General features: G+C 36.2%; 1 protein-coding gene across 1 annotated transcript in view; it reads left to right on the top strand.

Annotated features, from left to right (window-relative positions):
• HHIP (hedgehog interacting protein) overlaps positions 1-13,025 on the top strand; it is an 86,543-nt gene extending 73,518 nt beyond the window's left edge. The window contains exons 12-13 of the mRNA XM_031465388.2: positions 9,547-9,695; positions 12,174-13,025. Coding sequence (XP_031321248.1) covers positions 9,547-9,695; positions 12,174-12,367 — 343 coding nt within the window. The 3' untranslated portion in view covers positions 12,368-13,025. The remainder of the gene's footprint in view (positions 1-9,546; positions 9,696-12,173) is intronic.
• Positions 13,026-19,739: the final 6,714 nt, after the last annotated feature.

The following is a 19,739-nucleotide window of genomic DNA, read 5'->3' as shown; positions in this document are numbered from 1 at the left end:
GCCATCACTTACTTAAAAACATATAGAAAATATTATATCATAATTTATAAAAAAGATTTATCTAAATAACCATGTTATTTTAAAAGCTTATACTCTAAGGCTTCCTACAGTTATATCTTATTTTCTGAAGATGTGACATGGGACCACAGCATCCAAGGGAATTTTCTGCTTTATACTGATAGTAGTCTTTCTTAAACTATCCATTTTGAATATTGGAATATCAGTTTGTAGAGTAATTGTACAAATTGCTATGAAAACATGATTGAATTGCCACTTATAAGTGGCATTTGTTAAAAATACCTAACATGGAGATTATGAATAATTAAAAATATATTCTTCAAAAAGGGATTCATTTGTTAAGAGTCAAAAACTCTTAAAAGCGTTTCTTTTTAACACCCATGTTTCTTCCCTGCCTGGGACAGTGGTAGAAATCTGATATTATTTATTGCAACTTCTATTTTTTTTAATTGAAGTATAGTCAATTTACAGTGTTGTGTCAATTTCTGGGGTACAGCATAGTGATTCAGTTATATATCCATTTCTTTTCAAATTCTTTTTCATTATAGGCCATTACAAGGCATTGAATATATTTCCCTGTGCTGTACAGCAGACCTTATTATTAATCTATTTTATATATAGTAGTATCTACAAAACTAGACCTTCTGAATATCTTATACTTTTATTATGAGATAATGTCTCATCAGATATTGCAGTACTTGAGATAATGGCAGATTTAATCTTGCATAAAACAGCTACATAAATTTGTAAAATGATGTTTTCAAGAAGAAGATGCACTTTTTAAAGAAAAAATTTCACCTTAGCATCATTTTTTACTAATTCATTTTAGTTGAGTTAAAAAATCTGTTGCTTAAAGATTCATTTTTGTCAACATAGACAAATGAATCAAAAAGTATAACATCAAAATTTGGGAATTTGTCATCCTAATAGTCTTCAAAGAGAATTTAAACTGACATTTTTGTGCTATTTTAAAGGACAGGAACTCATTGCAAATTTGTACCTCCATTTAAAGCATTTAGTGATATTTAAAATGTCTGCCTTCATATGACATAAAATTGAAACACTAGCGGATCTGCAGTTTTTTAAGTGGGAAAAAGATTTGTTTTCTAGACTATTTCTAAAAGGAAAATAGGCTTTAAGTCTTTTGAATCATGTTGTAATCAAGGTGTTATTTAAAATGCCTATTTTCCCAATTACAAACATTTCTTATTTAGTGTCTAATATTTTTATCAATTATGGCTTATAAATTAAGTTTTTAATTTAAAAAATTGATTTTGGATGTAAAATTATGAACAGAATACAGCTCCTTCTTTATATTAGGAAGCAATGGCATTAGCTTTTTATTATACCCTAATTTTTCAGTTTTTAATTTTGTGTCGTATCGGAGTAAGTACAATTATACTCCAGGATTAATCATGGGATTTAATCAGCCTACAGGTATCTTTTGTTTGTCTCCTGTGTTCAAGATCCTGTATTATGTGCTATGGAAGGAGAATATAAATGAGAATTAAGCCCCTTCTTCCAGTTTACTTTTACCTTATATCAGGAGATTGCACACATTGTCAAAAATGTAATATTATTTAATATTATCTAAGATAAATATTGTCCTTCTGGGACCACAAAATTATGCCAGAACATTGTGTATTATAAATTGCCAAATTAACAGCCCAGAGGTTCTGGGGTACTCAGGTGGGTAAAACTCACCATGATTTGGCTTCCTGGTCCGGTCTGTTCTGCTATGATGTGATTGCCTTTCACACTGATTAGCCCACCTATAAAAGAGAATGATGACTGCAGAACTTGGAAATTCTATAGCTTTTCAAGCAAGTAGAGTCAGAATTACAAGAAAAGGAACGTGGTCTCAGTCCTGCCATTGCACAGGCAGAAGGAGTCTTCTTAGCTGAATGTAAAAGTGATAAATAAGTGCCTGCACTGGGTTCCCCTCCCCCAGGAGGCACTCCGTCAGCCTTGCTTGGCTCTCCACGGGGTTCCCTTCCTCCTGAGTTCAAAGCTTCACTTCCATCGCCATGTTGGTTTTATGTGTTTCTAATCTCCCCTGAGCTAAGGCTGACCTGCTCCTGGGTCGCCCCCTCCCGAGGTACCAAGTTTTGTTTCTCTTAGTGCTTTAGTTTCAAAGTTGTGTAGTCTTCAAGGGGTCTGCCCCAACTTAATTTTTCCCATAAGCCTTATTATTTTCAGTATGTGATTCTGTAGAATATCAGATTTTTCAGGAACAAGTCCACTGAATTAAAGTGGAAATGCCTATTTTTCTACATTTACCACTAACAAATGTAGTAGACCAGTTTCTGAATTTAGGTCCTGGAAAACATAATACAAGAAACACGTAAGGCAATTTAATAAAACTGTACTTTGTCTTTCTTTTCCCTAAAGGCAGATGACCTTATTATCTAGTTTCATTAGTCATTTCTCCTAGGTTTTCCTTTTAAGGAAATGCATAACTTTCCATTCCTTAGTTTTCCCTGGGAAACATATACATTGAGTTGAGCTGATAAGGTTGAATGACGGCAATCCACACACCCTTTTAGATACTTGTGTATCGAGGTGGTGGTGTTTGGATAGGAAGGTGAATAGGGCCTGAAATACACGTGCCTGGCTCCCTCTTTCCTGAAGAGGACCAGTTGAGTAGGAAGCTGTGCTAGGAAAGAGTTCCAGATGATCTGTAATTAGCTGTGTGAATGCTATTTAATCCCCTCGTCCACATTCTGATCATCTGACTTTGGGAATAAGAAGACCAGCCCTGTCTCATGAGGATAAAGCTGAATATGAAATTACTGAAAAGTGTTTAAGGGGCTTCATTATTTGCTTTCATTGTGGTCGTATCTTTAACCCCAGAACAAAACTGAGCAAGTAGTTGTGGAAGTTGCAGCCCAAACCACCAAACTGCTGCTACCTCTGTCCTCTTTGAGTTTAGCATCCATCCGATCCCAAACTGCTGTATTAAAGCCAGCCAACACTAGCACGTACTCAGCATTTAAGTCAGAGATCTCAAGATGAAGGCATGTTGGACACGGAGAAGAGAGCCAAGGCCGAGCCCCCCTTGTTCAGCTCATTTCATTACATGCAGTAGTTTGAGAAATAAGACAGAACACTGGTTTTCCCATTCCAAATTTGAATTCTAGAAATATACAGTACAAATTTAAAATATTTAATATGATACTTAATGTTCATAAGTTCAGAGTGATTCTTGAATTTCAGTTTCTTTTCCCTTTACCCTAATATCAAGGTTGCTCGAGACATATATAAAAAGATTTTTCTAAGCAGCCTACATATGATATAAGGTCAAGGAAGGCATTCTTTAAGAATGAATGAAAGCAAGTAGCTCTTAAAACATTCAGTGTTTTGGTATATCTCAAAAAAATACTTGAAAAATATTCTTAGTAAAGATGTATTACCATCTGCACAGCCATGAAGTCTCAATGAGATCAATATTGCCTGGTTACACAGAAACACATTCCGTTTTCTCTGTTCTCCTACTTGGAATACGATTGCATCAGGAATGTATGAGATTCCTCACAGCCAAACTGAACTTCTATGATGTATTATTGTTTTGTGAACTGCTACAAAATGGTTATGTGTAGTCACAGGACATGCTAAGTCCATCAAAATCCAAAATTCTACCTGTCATGGGTAAACTGACACTGAAAAGAGAAATGTCAACATGAGAGAAGAATTTAGTGAACATCCAGATGAAAGAAAATCATCTAGACTTAAAAAAAAAAAAATTAGTTTGTATGTTGACCTTCAAGAAAGGCACTAAAATAAATATTTAAGAGATGACACGGTGAGGAGAGGGGAGGGATAAACTAGGAGTTTGGGATTAACAGATACAAGCTACTCTATATAAAACAGATAAACAACAAGGACCTTCTGTATAGCACAGGGAACTACATTCACTATCTTGTAATAACCTATAATAGAAAAAGATCTAAAAAAAGAATATATATGTATAACTTAATCCCTATGCTGCACACCAGAAACTAACATAACATCACAACATTGTAAATCAACTATACTTCAATTAAAAAAAAAAGTCAGTAGGATAATGCCACAACTTAAAGCCAGCCAACAGTTTCCTACCCCTGAATAAAACATCACCTGTGCATATGCAATAAATAAACAAGACACAGCACTAACACACTGGTGCTCATTCCTATGCCTCAAGCTATGTAAGTGGAAAACAGTAAAATCTATCCCATCATGAAAAATTTTCCACTTCCTTACTTTTTTTAGGTAAAAGTGCTGAGTAATGGTTTTAGGAACAATGAGTGGTTATGGGTTATTGCTGTATATCAAAATGCTTACAGAGTGAGGAAATCCATTAAACCACAGAATCTATGGTGGCATACAAAGACTGCCTCCTTGGGCAGAGGCGAAATTCCATCCAATCATAAGATTTCGGAAGCCCTGACCATACTCCTTTCATGGCCCCGTTAATCACTACTGGCCGGGAATGGTCCTGATTTAGAAAAGTGCCTCTCAGGCTGGAATATGCATGTGAATCACCTGACAGACTGGCTGAAGTGCAGATTCTGATTCTGTAGTTCTGAGAGGTGGGGTCCTTGAGAGTCTGCGTTTCTAACAAACTCCCGGGTGACACTGGGGCTACTGTTCCGGGACCACACTGAGTACTGAGGATTTAGACTTAGCAGTTTTTTCCTGCCTCGTGAGAATGGGAAAAAGCATGGGAGAAAAACAGTTTTGCCAAGGTTACAGTCACAAAGGAACACTTTTCCATGCGCCCCAAAGTGAATATGGATAAAAGAATAAGACAGTTCTAACAGCACCTCCTTCATCACCTCAAGCAGATTGACTGAGAGAAGCTATAGAATTATTACATCTTCTGAAACTTCTAATGAGCTAGGATTTTATAAATGAGTATGACTCATGAGCTATGTGCCTTGTTTTATAGTAACACAAATTAAAAATCCTGACCCCTAACAAAAATTTCAGAATGAGTCCCTTTACTTTTTGTAAAAGACATGGTAGATAGATTTCTGCATCACTCACTCTGAAGAGCAGGCCTGCCAAGACAGAATTTACCCCTGTGTTTCTATACAAATGCACAGAAGACTTCTTATAATTGATTGGTTCATTCATTTATTAAATTAAAATCATAAAATTAAAACCATCCTTCATCCCACTACCCGGGAGACATTCACAGTTGGCCTTAGCTGTTCACAAAAAGTCATCACATATGATGTGTGTTACAAATTACTCAGGCTTTTCAACTTCCTCCTTTATTTCAAGAAAGTATCTGAAGCTTTACGCTACAACACAAAACCAGCCAAAGTACGTTTCTGAGAAGATGTCTTACATTTCTGAAAACAATGCTTTATACATTAAAAAATGTCGGACAATTTTCTGCTCTAGCCCTTTAGTGTTTCATTATTTGTCATGTGTAAAGGGACTGGGAAATGTGTTCTTCCAATCTAAATTAAGTTTGAGAACTTTGGGGAAAACTGTCAAAAAATGGGCGCCATATATTGTTTATTTCAAACCTACATATCCTTTTGGGTAAGTTTTCTAGTTTGAAAGCTATCTCAGACTTCATTCAGTAGAGCTAAGGATCCAAAAGTTTAGAAAGTAATTGTTTCAAAGAAGAACAAGACTAAGCAATTCTTATTAGGCCTGCATTAAAACACCCAATTTCCTAGTCCAGTAAAAATAAGAATGAAAAATGAGTTAATCTATCATAGGTATATACTCCAGATTTTTGTGCAGGTCTAGGTGTGTAGATGTGGAAATTATGAATACACAAGATGGTCTATTTCAAGGTGACAATAATAGTAAATTTCAAATTAACGTGTTTTATTCCCTTTCCTTCTCCTCATTCCATGTAAAGGAACCCCATTCTTTTCAATGGAAGGAAGAAATGTCACTAGAACAAAGAGTGGGTGGAGAGGAGACGGATGGTTGGCATCACCAAAAACCTTTGTCAGACTTTCCCAAATATATTACTAGAAAAATAAATTTTCATATGCTGACTTAATTCCCAGCTGGAGGAGAAAACAATCATATCTCTTTATGTCATACTTACTTCTTAGCCTGTTGTTTATTTATTATGATTATAATTAGTGTAAAAATGCTTTATTTAAAATGAGTTTAATCATGCCTTAGAAGAATTTTGTAACATTTGAGTTAACTTAGACAATAGAGAGAAATACAGTGAGTGTTTTTAGTTTTATGCTTATGATATAAAAGTACAGGAATTTGAATTTAACGTTATCCCTCCCCTAAATAGTCCACATATCCTGAATATCATCACTCAATAGCATTTTAAAGAAACAAACATCCTTTTAAAATCCCATTAATTTCATTCATTCATTCAACAGATTGTTAAGAAGCATCTTCCATGTGCTGTATAGTCTTCTAGGTCCAGGAAAGACATGAGAGAAGAGAGGGAAATATTTGTCTTCATGGAGTTTATAGTCCAGAAAATGTATTTGAAAAAGTTTCTACTATATACATTCAATTTAGTTGGATAAACATTTATCAAATGCTTATATAGTATTTTCCTAGCTCCTATGATTATAAGTAGTTGAAGGAGATAAGATACTTCAGTAGCTTAAATATTATCTTTCTATAACATCCCTCAATCCCAAATTAATACTAAATACTTTTGTGTTTGCCTGTCTGTCTTCCCCCATGGTGGTCTCCGTGAGGATCAGAACCCTGTTTTGTTTCTGTCTTATCCCCATGAAGAGCACAGTCCCTTGCAGAGTAAATGACTAGACTTGAAGAGGGTTGAATATGTAGTTTGTTCCCCCAGGAAGCTTTCATGTCAATGGGGAAGGGGAAATAGGACAACTCGTTCCTTCAGAGAGGTGAAGTCCTGTAAGTGATGAGCTATGTTTTATGTAAATTTTCATATTAAAGGATTCCCCAATAGAATAACAGTCTAAAAGGAAGGGGGGATTTATTTAACATGCTAAGTGAGGAATGTTAATTATCAACTTCATAAAGGACAAATAAAGATCATTTTCCTAGCTAATTAAATAAAAATGTAAGGGAACCATCATGTTTATAAATGACAACCACACAGTCTTAGATAAGCTAAGTAAGCCCAAGGATGAAGTAATCCCATCCACAGATAGATAAGCATTTGCTCAGTCTCAGGTAAAAAACAACTTAGAACTCCCTCCACAATCTCAGTGTCCACATATTTGAATGTTTGGTGAAAAATAGTCAGAGTATTTAATTGGAGGATCAGCTAGAAAACAAGGATCAGATACCCTGCCCTGAAGAAGTGCGTTTTAGTAATAAATCCATAGGCATCACATCCCCTTATGTTTTCCCAGTGCACTCGCGTCAGTGTCCCTACCTTTTGCCTCAGACAGACAGCATCTTCTGGTTGTTGTTTAATCAAAGTCACCTGCATTCTTCTTTTTTCTTTTTTTGAGCAGCTATAGCTTTGTGGGTATAATTTTTTTTATTATTGAACTACAGTTGACTTACAATGTTGTGTTAATTTCTGGTGTACAGCATAGTGATTCAGTTATATATATATATATTCCTTTCCATATTCTTTTTCATTATTGATCTCCACGTTGTCTTCTCTTTAGCTTCATCTACTCAGGCTTAAACCATATCATCACATGAGCTATGTGCCTGCATATTTTGCATCACATAGAACATGTAACATTCCTGACACTTTCTACCTCTGGGTCCCTTCTTTTGAATGAGTCAGAAAAAGAATGAATGAGTGAGTAACAAATAGAACTGGAAAAACAGAATTTCAGTTACCAGTAAAACTGGGACAATACCTGTTCACTGAATATCACTCAGTAAATGATGGTGGCTTGGGAATCAGAAGAACTTTATGACTCCTGAAAACTGCTCTTCTGATGGTCAAAAATGCCACCATCGTCTCATGAATTTTCTACGAGGAAGAAATAGAGCAGACATGGGCTGTTCAACAATAAGAAAGCACAGATGATGCCCTCACTTTCCTTGGCATGACCATTTAACATTTTCTCCACCTTATCACACTCTTTCCTTACTCCCAGAAGGACTCCATTGGGAGCACATGGAAAATATTTGATAATATATTCTGAAGGAACATGTGGAATGCCTTAAGTACCTTTCACATAAATCAACCATTTCTAAATTTAAATGAGAGGTCAAACAGATTTAAGGGAGTTTTCTGAATTGTCAGGTTAGTTGCAAAACGCAATGCCTTCAATGTAGAGTGGGGTTTTATTGGAGAGAGGCGCCAAAGAAGTCATTATATATTTTTAATATGGTTTTGAGCCATTGTAGAAACAACCTGAGGTCAGGCTCCAAATTATCACTGTTCATCTTGCCTTAGGGGCATAACAAGAGAACCTGTCTCAAGAAATCTGATTCTCAAGGCTTAATTATTTGCTTCTCTCGGAAAGCTGTATCACTTACCTCTTGCGGTGGTTTTGACCTATAATTATCATCTTCTTTGAGAGGGTGTTTAAGGACTCCAGCTGCTTTGACTATCCTAATGGTGGTGATGTGACCGGTGAGGAAGCTGTCAGTCTACATTCCTTCACTGGAAAGAGCTTTCTCACCACAACCGTGGCACAGGTCTCAGTGACTCGTAGACAAGTACCACAGCATTTTTTCCCAAAGATTAGGTAATGAGCAGTTGTGAGCATGATTTCAGCCTGAACCAGCTTGAAAGATAGCATCTCATTCAAAAACAGTAAGAACTATAAAAATGTTCTTCTGAAGGCATCTCAGTCCCTCTCTAAATAATGACAGTCATAGAGCAATTAAAACAAAGTCTATGACTTTTTACATGAGAGTTAAGATGTTTTTGTTTGCTACTATTAGCATTCTTTTTCTTTATAGTGGGACAAAATCAAATTATAAAAATACGTAAATACATATACGTATGTAAAATCTTTATATATCTCATTCTTTGCATAAAGAGTTTAAACTTTGAGTCAGTTGTAAACACACACGTATATTATCCTTGTCCTTTCAAGAACAATCATTCTAGGGAAAGCATCTCAAAAGAAATGTAAGAGTGAAACAAAAGAAGATTCCTAAGCTTTTTAGGCTACAAGTGCTCATTTTGATGGCTGCCTTCAACTGTGATATTGCCAAATATGCCAATGACTTGTGAAACCTATCTCAGATACTGGTCCTAAAAATATTTGGAGTTCTGGGAGGGGGAAAAAAGAATTTTAAAATAACTGTTCATCTTTATTTTTCAAGTTGTAATTGCAAAAATTCTTAGCTACCAAAATGTCAGTGTAACCTAGTTACCTTATTAGTAATGAATTTTGATCATGATAAAGTTTCTTACAATGTTTAAAATGTTCCCTTTGGTTCAAAACTGGTTGGTTTGTTTCCTCACAGGCGGTGTGTGTTTTCTATTCTTAGAAAGCTCTCAACCTTCCTGTCTGAGTCGCTTCAAAGGAAGGTCTCTTTAGAAAGCAAGAGGCACGCTGTGTAAGCTACCAAATCACTACACTTCATCCCAATGTTGATTTCCAACCAAAATGCTCTTTCAACGGTTGTGTTTTAACACAGACCTCTGATGCCTGAGGAGTGCAGAGCCACGGTGCAGCCCGCCCAGACCCTGACGTCGGAGTGCCCCCGGCTGTGTCGGAACGGCCACTGCACCCCCACCGGCAGGTGCTGCTGCAGCCCCGGATGGGAAGGCGACTTCTGCAGAATCGGTCAGTGCTGCTGTTGTCCCTGGGAAAGCGTGGGCAAGGGACAACCCCCGGGAATGCAAGGATTTAACATCAGCTATTTCCTTTAAAATTATCTAGCGTTCAAAATTGGCATTTCCAATCATAGTAATGCTTAGTCGATTTCTGAACTTGTACATGAAATCTTTGCCATTTTCCTAATGTAAACAATTCACTTATATAAGTTCATCGTAAACATGATTGAGTTCATTCCCAAAGTAGAAAATGAAAGCAGCACAACTTAGATCATCGCTGTGGGCTCTCAGTCCTGAGTTTGAGATTTCACACCAGCCAATGACCTGGTGTTTGCAAAGCCCCTTTCTAGATGCCAGCATTTTCCGGACACTCCATAAATGCCCTCACTGAATTTACTGCTTGCTCTCTTGCTGCAGCACACTGAAAACAGGGGTTTTCAATGGGTGTTTTTATATAAACGGGGAAAATGCACTTATCTAGAGGCATATTATGAGATTTTTAAATTCTTTTTGCCACTCCCTTGTGAATCATCAACTAAGTGTGCAGCTGCTCAGAGAGAGCAAAGGAGGTTTATTCCTTTAATTTGAGACTTCCGCAATCACATGCAATCGTGTTTAAATTCTACTTGGTGTGAAGTAAGAAAATTAGATGAATTTATACCTGGAGTTCAAGAGGTGTTCTGCTGAAAGTACATTTTCAACAACCAGCATGCACATATTACTTACAAAAGATTTTGATCTCTACTACTTCAAATATTAAAGCCAATGAAAATTAAAAGTCCCAAGTTAATATTTAATGTTATCCTTAATTCATAAAGGCCATCTTTATTCAAAACATGTATTTGTTTCAAAAAATTATAACCATCACTTGTTTACTTTATATGTTGTCTTTAAAAAGGACCCAACATTTCAAGTCACATATGCACTATACATTTTAAGCTTAAATTGCTTCAGCACTAATATGTTACGTGATTGATTGATACTATGCTTACGTATCTCAGAAAGAACTATCCTAATGAAAACTCAACAGGAATTAAGTAATTAGAATATTTAAAACAAGTGCTTACATTCTATGACCGATTCTGTCTTCCTTTTCATTCACTGGCCAAAAAATGAGAATCAGTGTTCAAATGCAACAATATTCTAATCCCTGATAATGTATCTTCCCTCTGCTTCCCTTATGTGGTTAGTATCTCTGCTGTTTTAGTCCTTACTTACATTTTGGCTAACCTCTTAAGTCACCTCAAGTCATCAGATAGTAAATATTATCCAGTGCCTTCTAATAGCAGTATGTTAAGCTGAAGGTAAACAAATAATTTTGAATATAGGTGGTATGATACATACCATAATAGTTATTAATAACATGATATAAATGAAAATAGACATTCTTTCAATTAATATGCACTTTTCTTTCAATAAGGTACTTTAATCTTTCCACTAAATCAATTTAAATAATTTGAACATATAAGATAAACCAGAATCATTTTATGAAAGTAGTATATTTGTAGTATTTTTGGCCCAAGCAAAAACTTTTACTCATCACCCATGAATTTAAAAGACTGTATTAGTCTATTTTCTCCTTGTTCTTTCTTTCCCGTATGTCTGCCATGGACCCCTGAATTTTGATGAATGCACTGGAAAAGGTTAAAATAACCCTGTGCCCTAAAAGTATAAAGACATGTATTCAAGGAATTTGATTCTGTCTACAGTGGCTGCACATCTCAGATCCATTTAGGGACAATTAAGTTATATACTGAATTTAATGTCTCCATCTCCTATTAGCAGTTAATCTTTACATTCTCTACCTATATTATAATGGTAAACATTCTGTTAGGAAGACATCCTGTTCCCTGAAAAGGATGGCTCTGAACATCTTTCGCGGGCCAACCGCACTGACCCCAAGAAGGGGCTTCAAGGTGTAATCAGAGATGAGGCATATTTCGTGCACCACCTGGGAGCAGGGAAGGGGAGGAAGCCAAGGGAATCCACGTGGTGGATCCTCCCTCCAACCAAAATCGGAAACTGACCATTTCTTAACATTGCCTTGGTGATTCTCCAGGCACTGGGCCTTCCTCTCTGGCCACGCCCTTCCCACTGGGAGATCCTGGGGGAAGGGAATGGGAACATAGAGATACTTGGAAGGCCCTTTGTTAGAGATACCCTAACAGAGCAGAGCTTTGAAGGAACTAAAATCCTCATTTTAAGCAGAGTCAGTTCTACGAGCGATTGACATTCCTTCCTGATCTCTGCTTCTCTGGATGATCCATTTGTCTACAAACGTCTCCCATTAGCTTCTGACTTCTGGCTTCCAAATGACTGAAGGCGTGAGAGCCTTATTTCTTCGCATTTATTATCTTTTGGATCATTTTGGGACCGGTTCCCTCCTTTCCCGCCCCTTCGCTTACTCGTCAGATATTTATTGACCTCATACTCAGTGCTGTTTCTGACTTCCAGAATGGAGTGTGATTTTATTGCTCTTTTTCCCCAGCGAAATGTGAGCCAGCGTGTCGCCATGGCGGTGTCTGTGTTAGACCCAACAAGTGCCTCTGTAAAAAAGGATATCTTGGCCCTCAGTGTGAACAAGTGGACAGAAACCTCCGCAGAGTGACCAGGGCAGGTATTCTTGATCAGATCATTGACATGACATCTTATTTGCTGGATCTAACAAGTTACATTGTATAGTTTCTGGGACTGTTTGAATATTCCTTTCCAATGGGCATTTATTTTTTATCCTGTCATTAAAAAGAACGACTGTTATCCTGCTACACACTCCTGTGATTTCATTTTCTTTGATTAATTTAAAAGTCATTTCCAGAAATGTGCAGATCCCGTGTGTGTATATTGGCACGTTTGTTCACATATGCACGTACACACACACACTCACAACCCCTAGGCGTGTGGTTGCATAACAGATGGGTTTTAAAAATATATATTGCCTTGTGTGGAGTAATTTATCTGGAAATTCCATTGTAAATTGATAACGGAATTTTTATGTCACTAGAAGAGATTACATGACTTCCCAGGAATTTTCTGTCTGTAATCACTAAAGTCAACTTCGACGGAGTTTTAAAACATTACTGTGCAATCTGATGGATTTAATTTAAAAAAGGCCATATTTTTATATTAAAGGACTATGATATAAGAGAATGTTTCAGAACTCCCTGAGGAATTTCTGAGTGGGCAACGATATAAAATTGTAATCTTCATTTTTGTTATTGTATCCAATTGCAGAATGTTACACACTTACCTTTCTATTGGTGGAGAAATCTGGTTCCCCCAGCTTAATTTCAAGATTGTTTTCAAGTGTTTTATAATTAAATCAGAACAGCATATTCTAAAATCAACCTTCCTAAAAGGTCTGCTTTTATTGTATAGTGTATTTAACAAGAGGCACTGGGTTTGTGTTACATATTTATATTTTGTATTTAATTTTTATAATATAGACGTCACCTAGATGAAACACCTATGCCCTGTCCCGTAAAATACTAAGGTTACATTTGTCACCAACTTAATTGGAAAGAAGGGGCGTGAGAAAGCAAACAGCCTTTAATGTGCTGTGGCTCTAATCTAGCAATGTGTCCCTGTGCCAACATGTAATCATTAACGACGGATGAAAAAGCAAGAAAACAGCCAATCCTTATAAAATTCCAGCATTAAACATTTGTAAAGTGCTTTTCACCATAGCAAGACTGTCAAGGGTATATGTGATTAGAATGTTGCAGATTTCACACTGAATCAAACCTCACTGGAGAAGAGTTCACTCATTTTTAATGGATCTTGGCTCTGTAAGCTGTCACTTGTGCACATTTTGAATATGATCATTCTTGCCAAATATGACTTTTAATGTATATGTTCCTTCAGAACGCAAGGAAAATCCTCTTTGGTTCATGTATGAATAAATGTTCTGTCAATGTTCTGTTCAGGTTTTTAAAGAAATGCCATGTTCTAACTTAAAACTGCAAAAAAAGTCTGGTAGATACTTTTCTTCCTGGTTTTTTGAGGCCAGCCTGCCACGTTTGGATTATAACAAAAATATCAGGCCTCTTTGCACTACTGGAAAAGGATCTCCTCGTGACACGTGCACACTCACTCTAGGTGGTCCTTCTCTAAACATCTGTTCCTCCAGAATCTAAATTGTAGAGTAGGACAGATCATTGCAGCACAGCCCCACTTCCCAAACCTGCTCCTTACCTTTAGGAATAGGAGCCTCAATTAAAAAAAAAAAAAAAATCAAAGCAAATCTTGTAACTAGTATTTTTCTCATGTTTCAAAGTGAGAGATTTGCAATTAAAGCACAGTGAGAAACCACGATATAGAAAGGTTGGTTAAGTCCACTGAGCTTGTCTTCCATATATGATTACTAAGTTTCAAGTGACCTCATGCCAAATAGAAATGGGTGGACAAATCTTGGTGCAGTGCTGAGGGAACAATAGCCCGCATTAAAAAGTGCATGCATAATTTTGCACAATTTAGATTCAATGGACAGTCTATTCAAAGACGTCTCAGGATTAAATGAGCATGGAGACCAAATTGCCCTCTTACCCCAGAAAAGGGGTGGTCCTTTCTAGTCACACTCACACTTCATTGGCCCAACAGCGTGACAGATCTTGCAGTGAACCCTGTGGTAGCCTGCATCTGTAGGTTAATAGCCGTCTTTTGTCCCCTTTGCTTTCTCTTCATAGCCCTTTGACTGAATTCCATCACAGAAAGTTTTACAATTAAAAAAAAAAAAATGTCCTGACAACCATTTTTGTAAATGGACCTTAACCATCGAATCGTCTCTTATTCAACGTGGGCGACATTAACAAAATGTGAACTTCTTGTGAGGGAGCCAGCTGTCTAAATCTGTCAGATTGTGCAGTTTTATTACTCCCTGTTTCATAGTTTCACCGAAAACAATAAGGACCCTGCTAGAGAGTCAGCAAAATCTGAAAAAGCCAGCATTTCTTCTTACATCTTTAATTTTTCCATAGCTCCCTAAAGAAGCTTTCCAAAAGAAAAGGTGTTCTGTTGCCAGTAGTTCTCCTGCTGAAAAATATCTATATTCAATCAATCAGACCCAGATTGCTTTATACGGCCCTTTCCCAAGTGAAAGAGTTTCAGATGACTTAGAAAAGCAGAGGTACCCCAGTTATCATTGCCTTTTCTGTCGTGAGTCATTAGACTAAAAGATCAAAATCTTCTAAAAAGGGGATGGCAAGTTCTGTGGATATTAAACCCCAGCAAAGAAAGGCACTGGAGTCATTTCCTTCTGTTCTTAGCAGAGAAGTAAATAGAGGTGGCTAGTTAATTTGCTTGATATTTTTAACTCAGTGATCATTTCCAAAACTCCTTTGACTTTTCTTTCAAGTAGATTTTTTAAAACATGGGACTGAAGAATTATCTTAAATAATTCATGAGGAGAGGCAAGCAGGAATCAGTTAAGAAGTATGAGCTAAGGAAAAAGTACAGTTTCATCACACCAATGGCAACTTCTAGTTGCTGTGAAAAGTATACAATCAAACTGGAAGAGAAATGTCCTTCTAGGGATGCTGGTGTGTGAGATAAAGATCAAACCAAGGCAAAGGAAAATGTAGATCAGCATCCCTTTGTTCATCCTAGAGCTTTATCTTTGGGGGTCAATTTAATGTGAAATGCTGTGATGGTAGTCATAAAAAGCCAGGGGGAAAACCTTTCTGCCACTGATTCTGCCAAATTCTTGTTCTGGTCAATAGAACTTCGTTTTCTTGCCAGTTATTTAAGGTAATGAGGAGACAGCTGAATTGGCACATCATTAAAGCAGAAAGAAAGGGAAGTTTTAAGAAACTTGAGTGATGATAAACAGTGCTTCCATCCATACTTTTTCGTCTTGGAATTTTGTTTCAATGTGGCTCTTGTAAAATGCTCTTTTATTTTATCACAAAGACTACTCCAAAGTTTTCTCAGATTAGTGGACCATCTGATAAAGAAAGAGCCAAGAATCCTACACATACAACATATACATACAACCTAAAGAGAAAACCAGTCTCTCTTCCATTTATAGACTTCAGGCAAGCACATCTTTCTTTCTTTCTTTCTTTCTTTCTTTCTTTCTTTCTTTCTTTCTTTCTTTCTTTCTTTCTTTCTTTCTTTGAATATAATTACATAATAATGTGCTAACAATTTTTAACCTTTTAAAAATATTGTTTTTATCTAAATCATAAACCAAACTATACTAAGTATAGAACCTACGGTTAGATGCTACCTCTAGCGTCTTTCAAAGCACACGTTCATTTGAACTTTTATTAGTCTAATATTTTAAGCTTTGAAATATAGAAGAGAAACCAAGCCTAAATTTTTAAGAAATAAAACAAGGTCTATCATACGCATTTGCAGTTGGCTGATAGATAAATCAAAGTTTCTGAATGTCTCTGTGGAACGTTATCCATGACATCTATCTTCCTCTCTTTGTCCCTCCCTCTCCTCTTTCCCCACCCCCATATATCCCTCTTCCTTTTAACCTCTCTCTTCTCCTTTGTTTCTACTGGTTTTGACTAAATAGACCTGTCCTCAGTATACTCATAATGAACATGTCCTCCAGTAGGTTGCTATTGATTTTGCTGGTTATGATTTTTTCTTTATTTTCCTGAAAAATACCCTCTCTTTTATCACATTGGCTCAGACTGTATATCATAAAGAACAGTAGACAAAGAGGAACATACTAGACTGACCTATCATAATCATTGAAAGAAGTAACAAAAAGCATAAATGACTACCAGCCTGGGAGTTCCAGCCCAGCTGGGGTTCCATCTTGGATGCAGGAAAGAGGATCGCTAGTCAAGAGCACGAACTAACAGTAGGAAACGTTAGCAGCTATTCCTGTCCAAACAACAACCATCTCTATGGAGTCTATTTTAAGGAAGATTATTCTAAATCCATGAAGGAAAAATAAGTAGTTCCCCAATGGAGACTTCAGCATCTTCTCTCCCCACCCCTGGGATGAGTCTCGAACTTGCAGAGAACTCAGACTAAAGTTCCATGCCCAGAACATATACCTAGTTCTTTATTACTCCCAGGACGTCGGTGGGCCTGTTACTGTGAATGTTGGCAGTATCGTTAGCAAACTCCTCTTCAGCATATCCTAAAGAAATACATGTTTGCCGTCTTACTTTCTTGCTCTTCATCATACCGACGCAAATCAGTCATACCGCCCGTAATTAATATGATGACAAAGAAGGCGGGAAACCTAAGAATAAAAGCATTTTGATATTAAAAATATTTAAAACATGACCATAAGAACTGCCAAACACTAATCCTAGCCACCTTTGACACTTCTTTCTCTTAAACATCTACACATAAGTTTTGGAAATGGTCTTAAAATAACTGTTTAGGAGAATGTGATGGACTCATGAGAGCGTGAGGGAGTGTTGGGTCATTTTCTTCTCAATCATAGTAGTGGCTATAAAGAGATTTATTCATTTATCAGATTAGCTCTTTTCTTAAATTCTTCATTAAATATGAGCCCAAGATACACCCATCGTTTGCTTGGCTTTCTTTTGTATAGGTCATCTCTAAGTTGGTTGAAAAAATAAATAAATAACAATCCCTTGTATTAACATAAAGCCTTAGGCCTAAAACATGTCCCTGCTTTTTAAGCCAGGGACATATAAAAGAAAGGAAGAAAAGAAAAGAAAGAGAAAAAGGTACCAACTCAACATGAATTTTAAGGTTACATCCCAGGTACATCATGGGCATCAAACAGTCAACACCACATTTCAGTCAGGATGTTTTCTTGCATGTGTAGATTGTGTCTGGCTTAAAATCAAAATATGTGTATCCATATACAAACTAATTAACAAAAAAAATTTGGTGAGTTATCTCAGCTGACTATAATCTTTTAAGTTAAACATTTTTAGCCTATAGGGTAGAAAGAACAGAACATTAGCAGTGATGGGAAATTCATCACGGCTAAATATAAAATAAGCTTTGTCTTCAGAGTTAGAAACTATTTCTTATACGTTCCCTTTGCACTAAAAAATAACCAGCCAGTAGTTTCCATTCACATGAACAACGTGTGATCAGATTTGGTATCAGTTATACCCAAAATGTATGTTGGCTATATCCTTACCTCATGTTCTTAAAATCAGAGACATAAATTTTATAGACTAAATTAAGAGTTCATGTATAGTAGAACTTAATACTATTAACACATTAATACATTCTGCTCATAATATTATTATTGAAAAATTGAGTTGATAACTTTATAAGATATCAGATACTTCCTGTATTCATTATATTTATAGGACATTTTTGGACGTGCATTTCACCAAGAACCACATAGTGACAATATAAATGAAATGGAAGCATTATGGGATTTTTGGAGCTTGCTTCGCTAGGACATGCTAAAGACTATTTATTTAAAAGAAACTCACCTAATTAGTTGGGGGAGGGTATAGCTCAGTGGCAGAGTGCATGCTTGCCATGCACGAGGTCCTGGGTTCAATCTTGGATACCTCCACTAAAAATAATAAATAAATAAACCAGATTACCTCCCCTCCCCAAAATAAAAATAAAGCAAAAATTAAATTGAAAGAAAGAAACCCACCTAACTAGAATGAAAAAAAATTATAAAATCATTACAATGAATTAGCATAAGAGAAACTTGTAAAGACACCCCGTGTCTTTCCTGGCTTTATCTGTGATTAACTTGGTCCAGTTTTAAAGAATGGTTAACTTTATCATTCTTCTAACACGTTTTGGTTTTTCTAGTTGTTCATTTTCCTTTAGATTGTTGATAATGAGGGCAATTTGTCCATAACCTTACTCAACAGAAGATATCTTGTTTGGATTTCTGTTAATATGAGGCAGAAGACTATGGGAACAAGTAATAAAAGCAGGTACATGTTTGAGGGAGCAGAGTTAATATATATATACTAGTTCAAATTTCTATAAATGTTCTGAAAAGCAACACGCAAAGTCATTGGCTCAGATAATCCCTCTACATTTGAAATAACCCGACTTCCTTAACCAAGTTACTATACTATTCAGTTCTCTTTGATTGATCTTCTATTTTTCAGCCATCCATTCATTTATTAATTCAACAAATATTTATGAAATGCCCAGCATGATTATGCGCTGTAGAAAAGGCAAGGATGTTTACAGTGGGGATTGTGAGCCCAGCGGGTATGATGAACACATTTGAAGCAAAAGACAATAATCACACCCAGCCAGCTTCAGATCAGGTCAACGTCAAAATCCAGCAATAATGGTACAGATGGCCTAAAGTACATCTGTGTGTATCTGTATGTGTGCACACACCCATGTATATATATTTATCTATCTGTACAAACACTACATATGTATACACACTATCTATGTAATATATAATATATGTATAATGCATATAAATTCTAACAACTGTATTTGTGTTATCTTTAAAATAGAACAATTGTATCTTGAAGTGATAAATGCAGAGAATTGGTTTTTATTGTTGATCTGTGGATTTAATGATTTTTAGGTGAAAAGGATGTTTAAGTGTATAATTTCTTCTCTTAATTTAATATATTTATGTAAATGCATGCCTGAAATTTGGTTAGACTGGCTGTGTTTTGTGTCCTTTAACATGATCAAATGCATTAAACTTTATCGTATGACCTGATGTCCATGTGCTATTTTAAAATTCTTTTCTATTTTAGAAATGTTTAGTTTTCCTTAAATACCCATGCTGACTCTACAAACACTAATATTCTATACCCAAACTACTGTTCAAAATATTCTTGCCTTTTGTCATTTTTCACATTCTAATTTTAAAAATTTACTCCCCAAAATATATGCCAATGTTGAGGGTCTGTTGCATCGTGTACATATTTTGCAGCCATAAGATGCTATGTTGATTTAAATTTATTCTAAGTTGCAAATGACTTAAATGTGATCCTTTCAAGCAAGTACGAATTAATAAGTGAAGAATGTAAAAGAGCAGTTGAGAGTCCTGGGGGCCCAGAGTGAATGGAAGAAGCACATGACAGGGAGAGACATGAAAAAAGTGATTGCAGATTCCCTAAAACTGGGTGGACCTTGCCATTTTGTCTCCAGTTAA

Source organism: Camelus dromedarius, chromosome 1 (assembly GCF_036321535.1).
Source record: "Camelus dromedarius isolate mCamDro1 chromosome 1, mCamDro1.pat, whole genome shotgun sequence".
Classification (NCBI taxonomy): domain Eukaryota; kingdom Metazoa; phylum Chordata; class Mammalia; order Artiodactyla; family Camelidae; genus Camelus; species Camelus dromedarius.
This window is presented reverse-complemented; position numbering and strand designations above follow the sequence as displayed.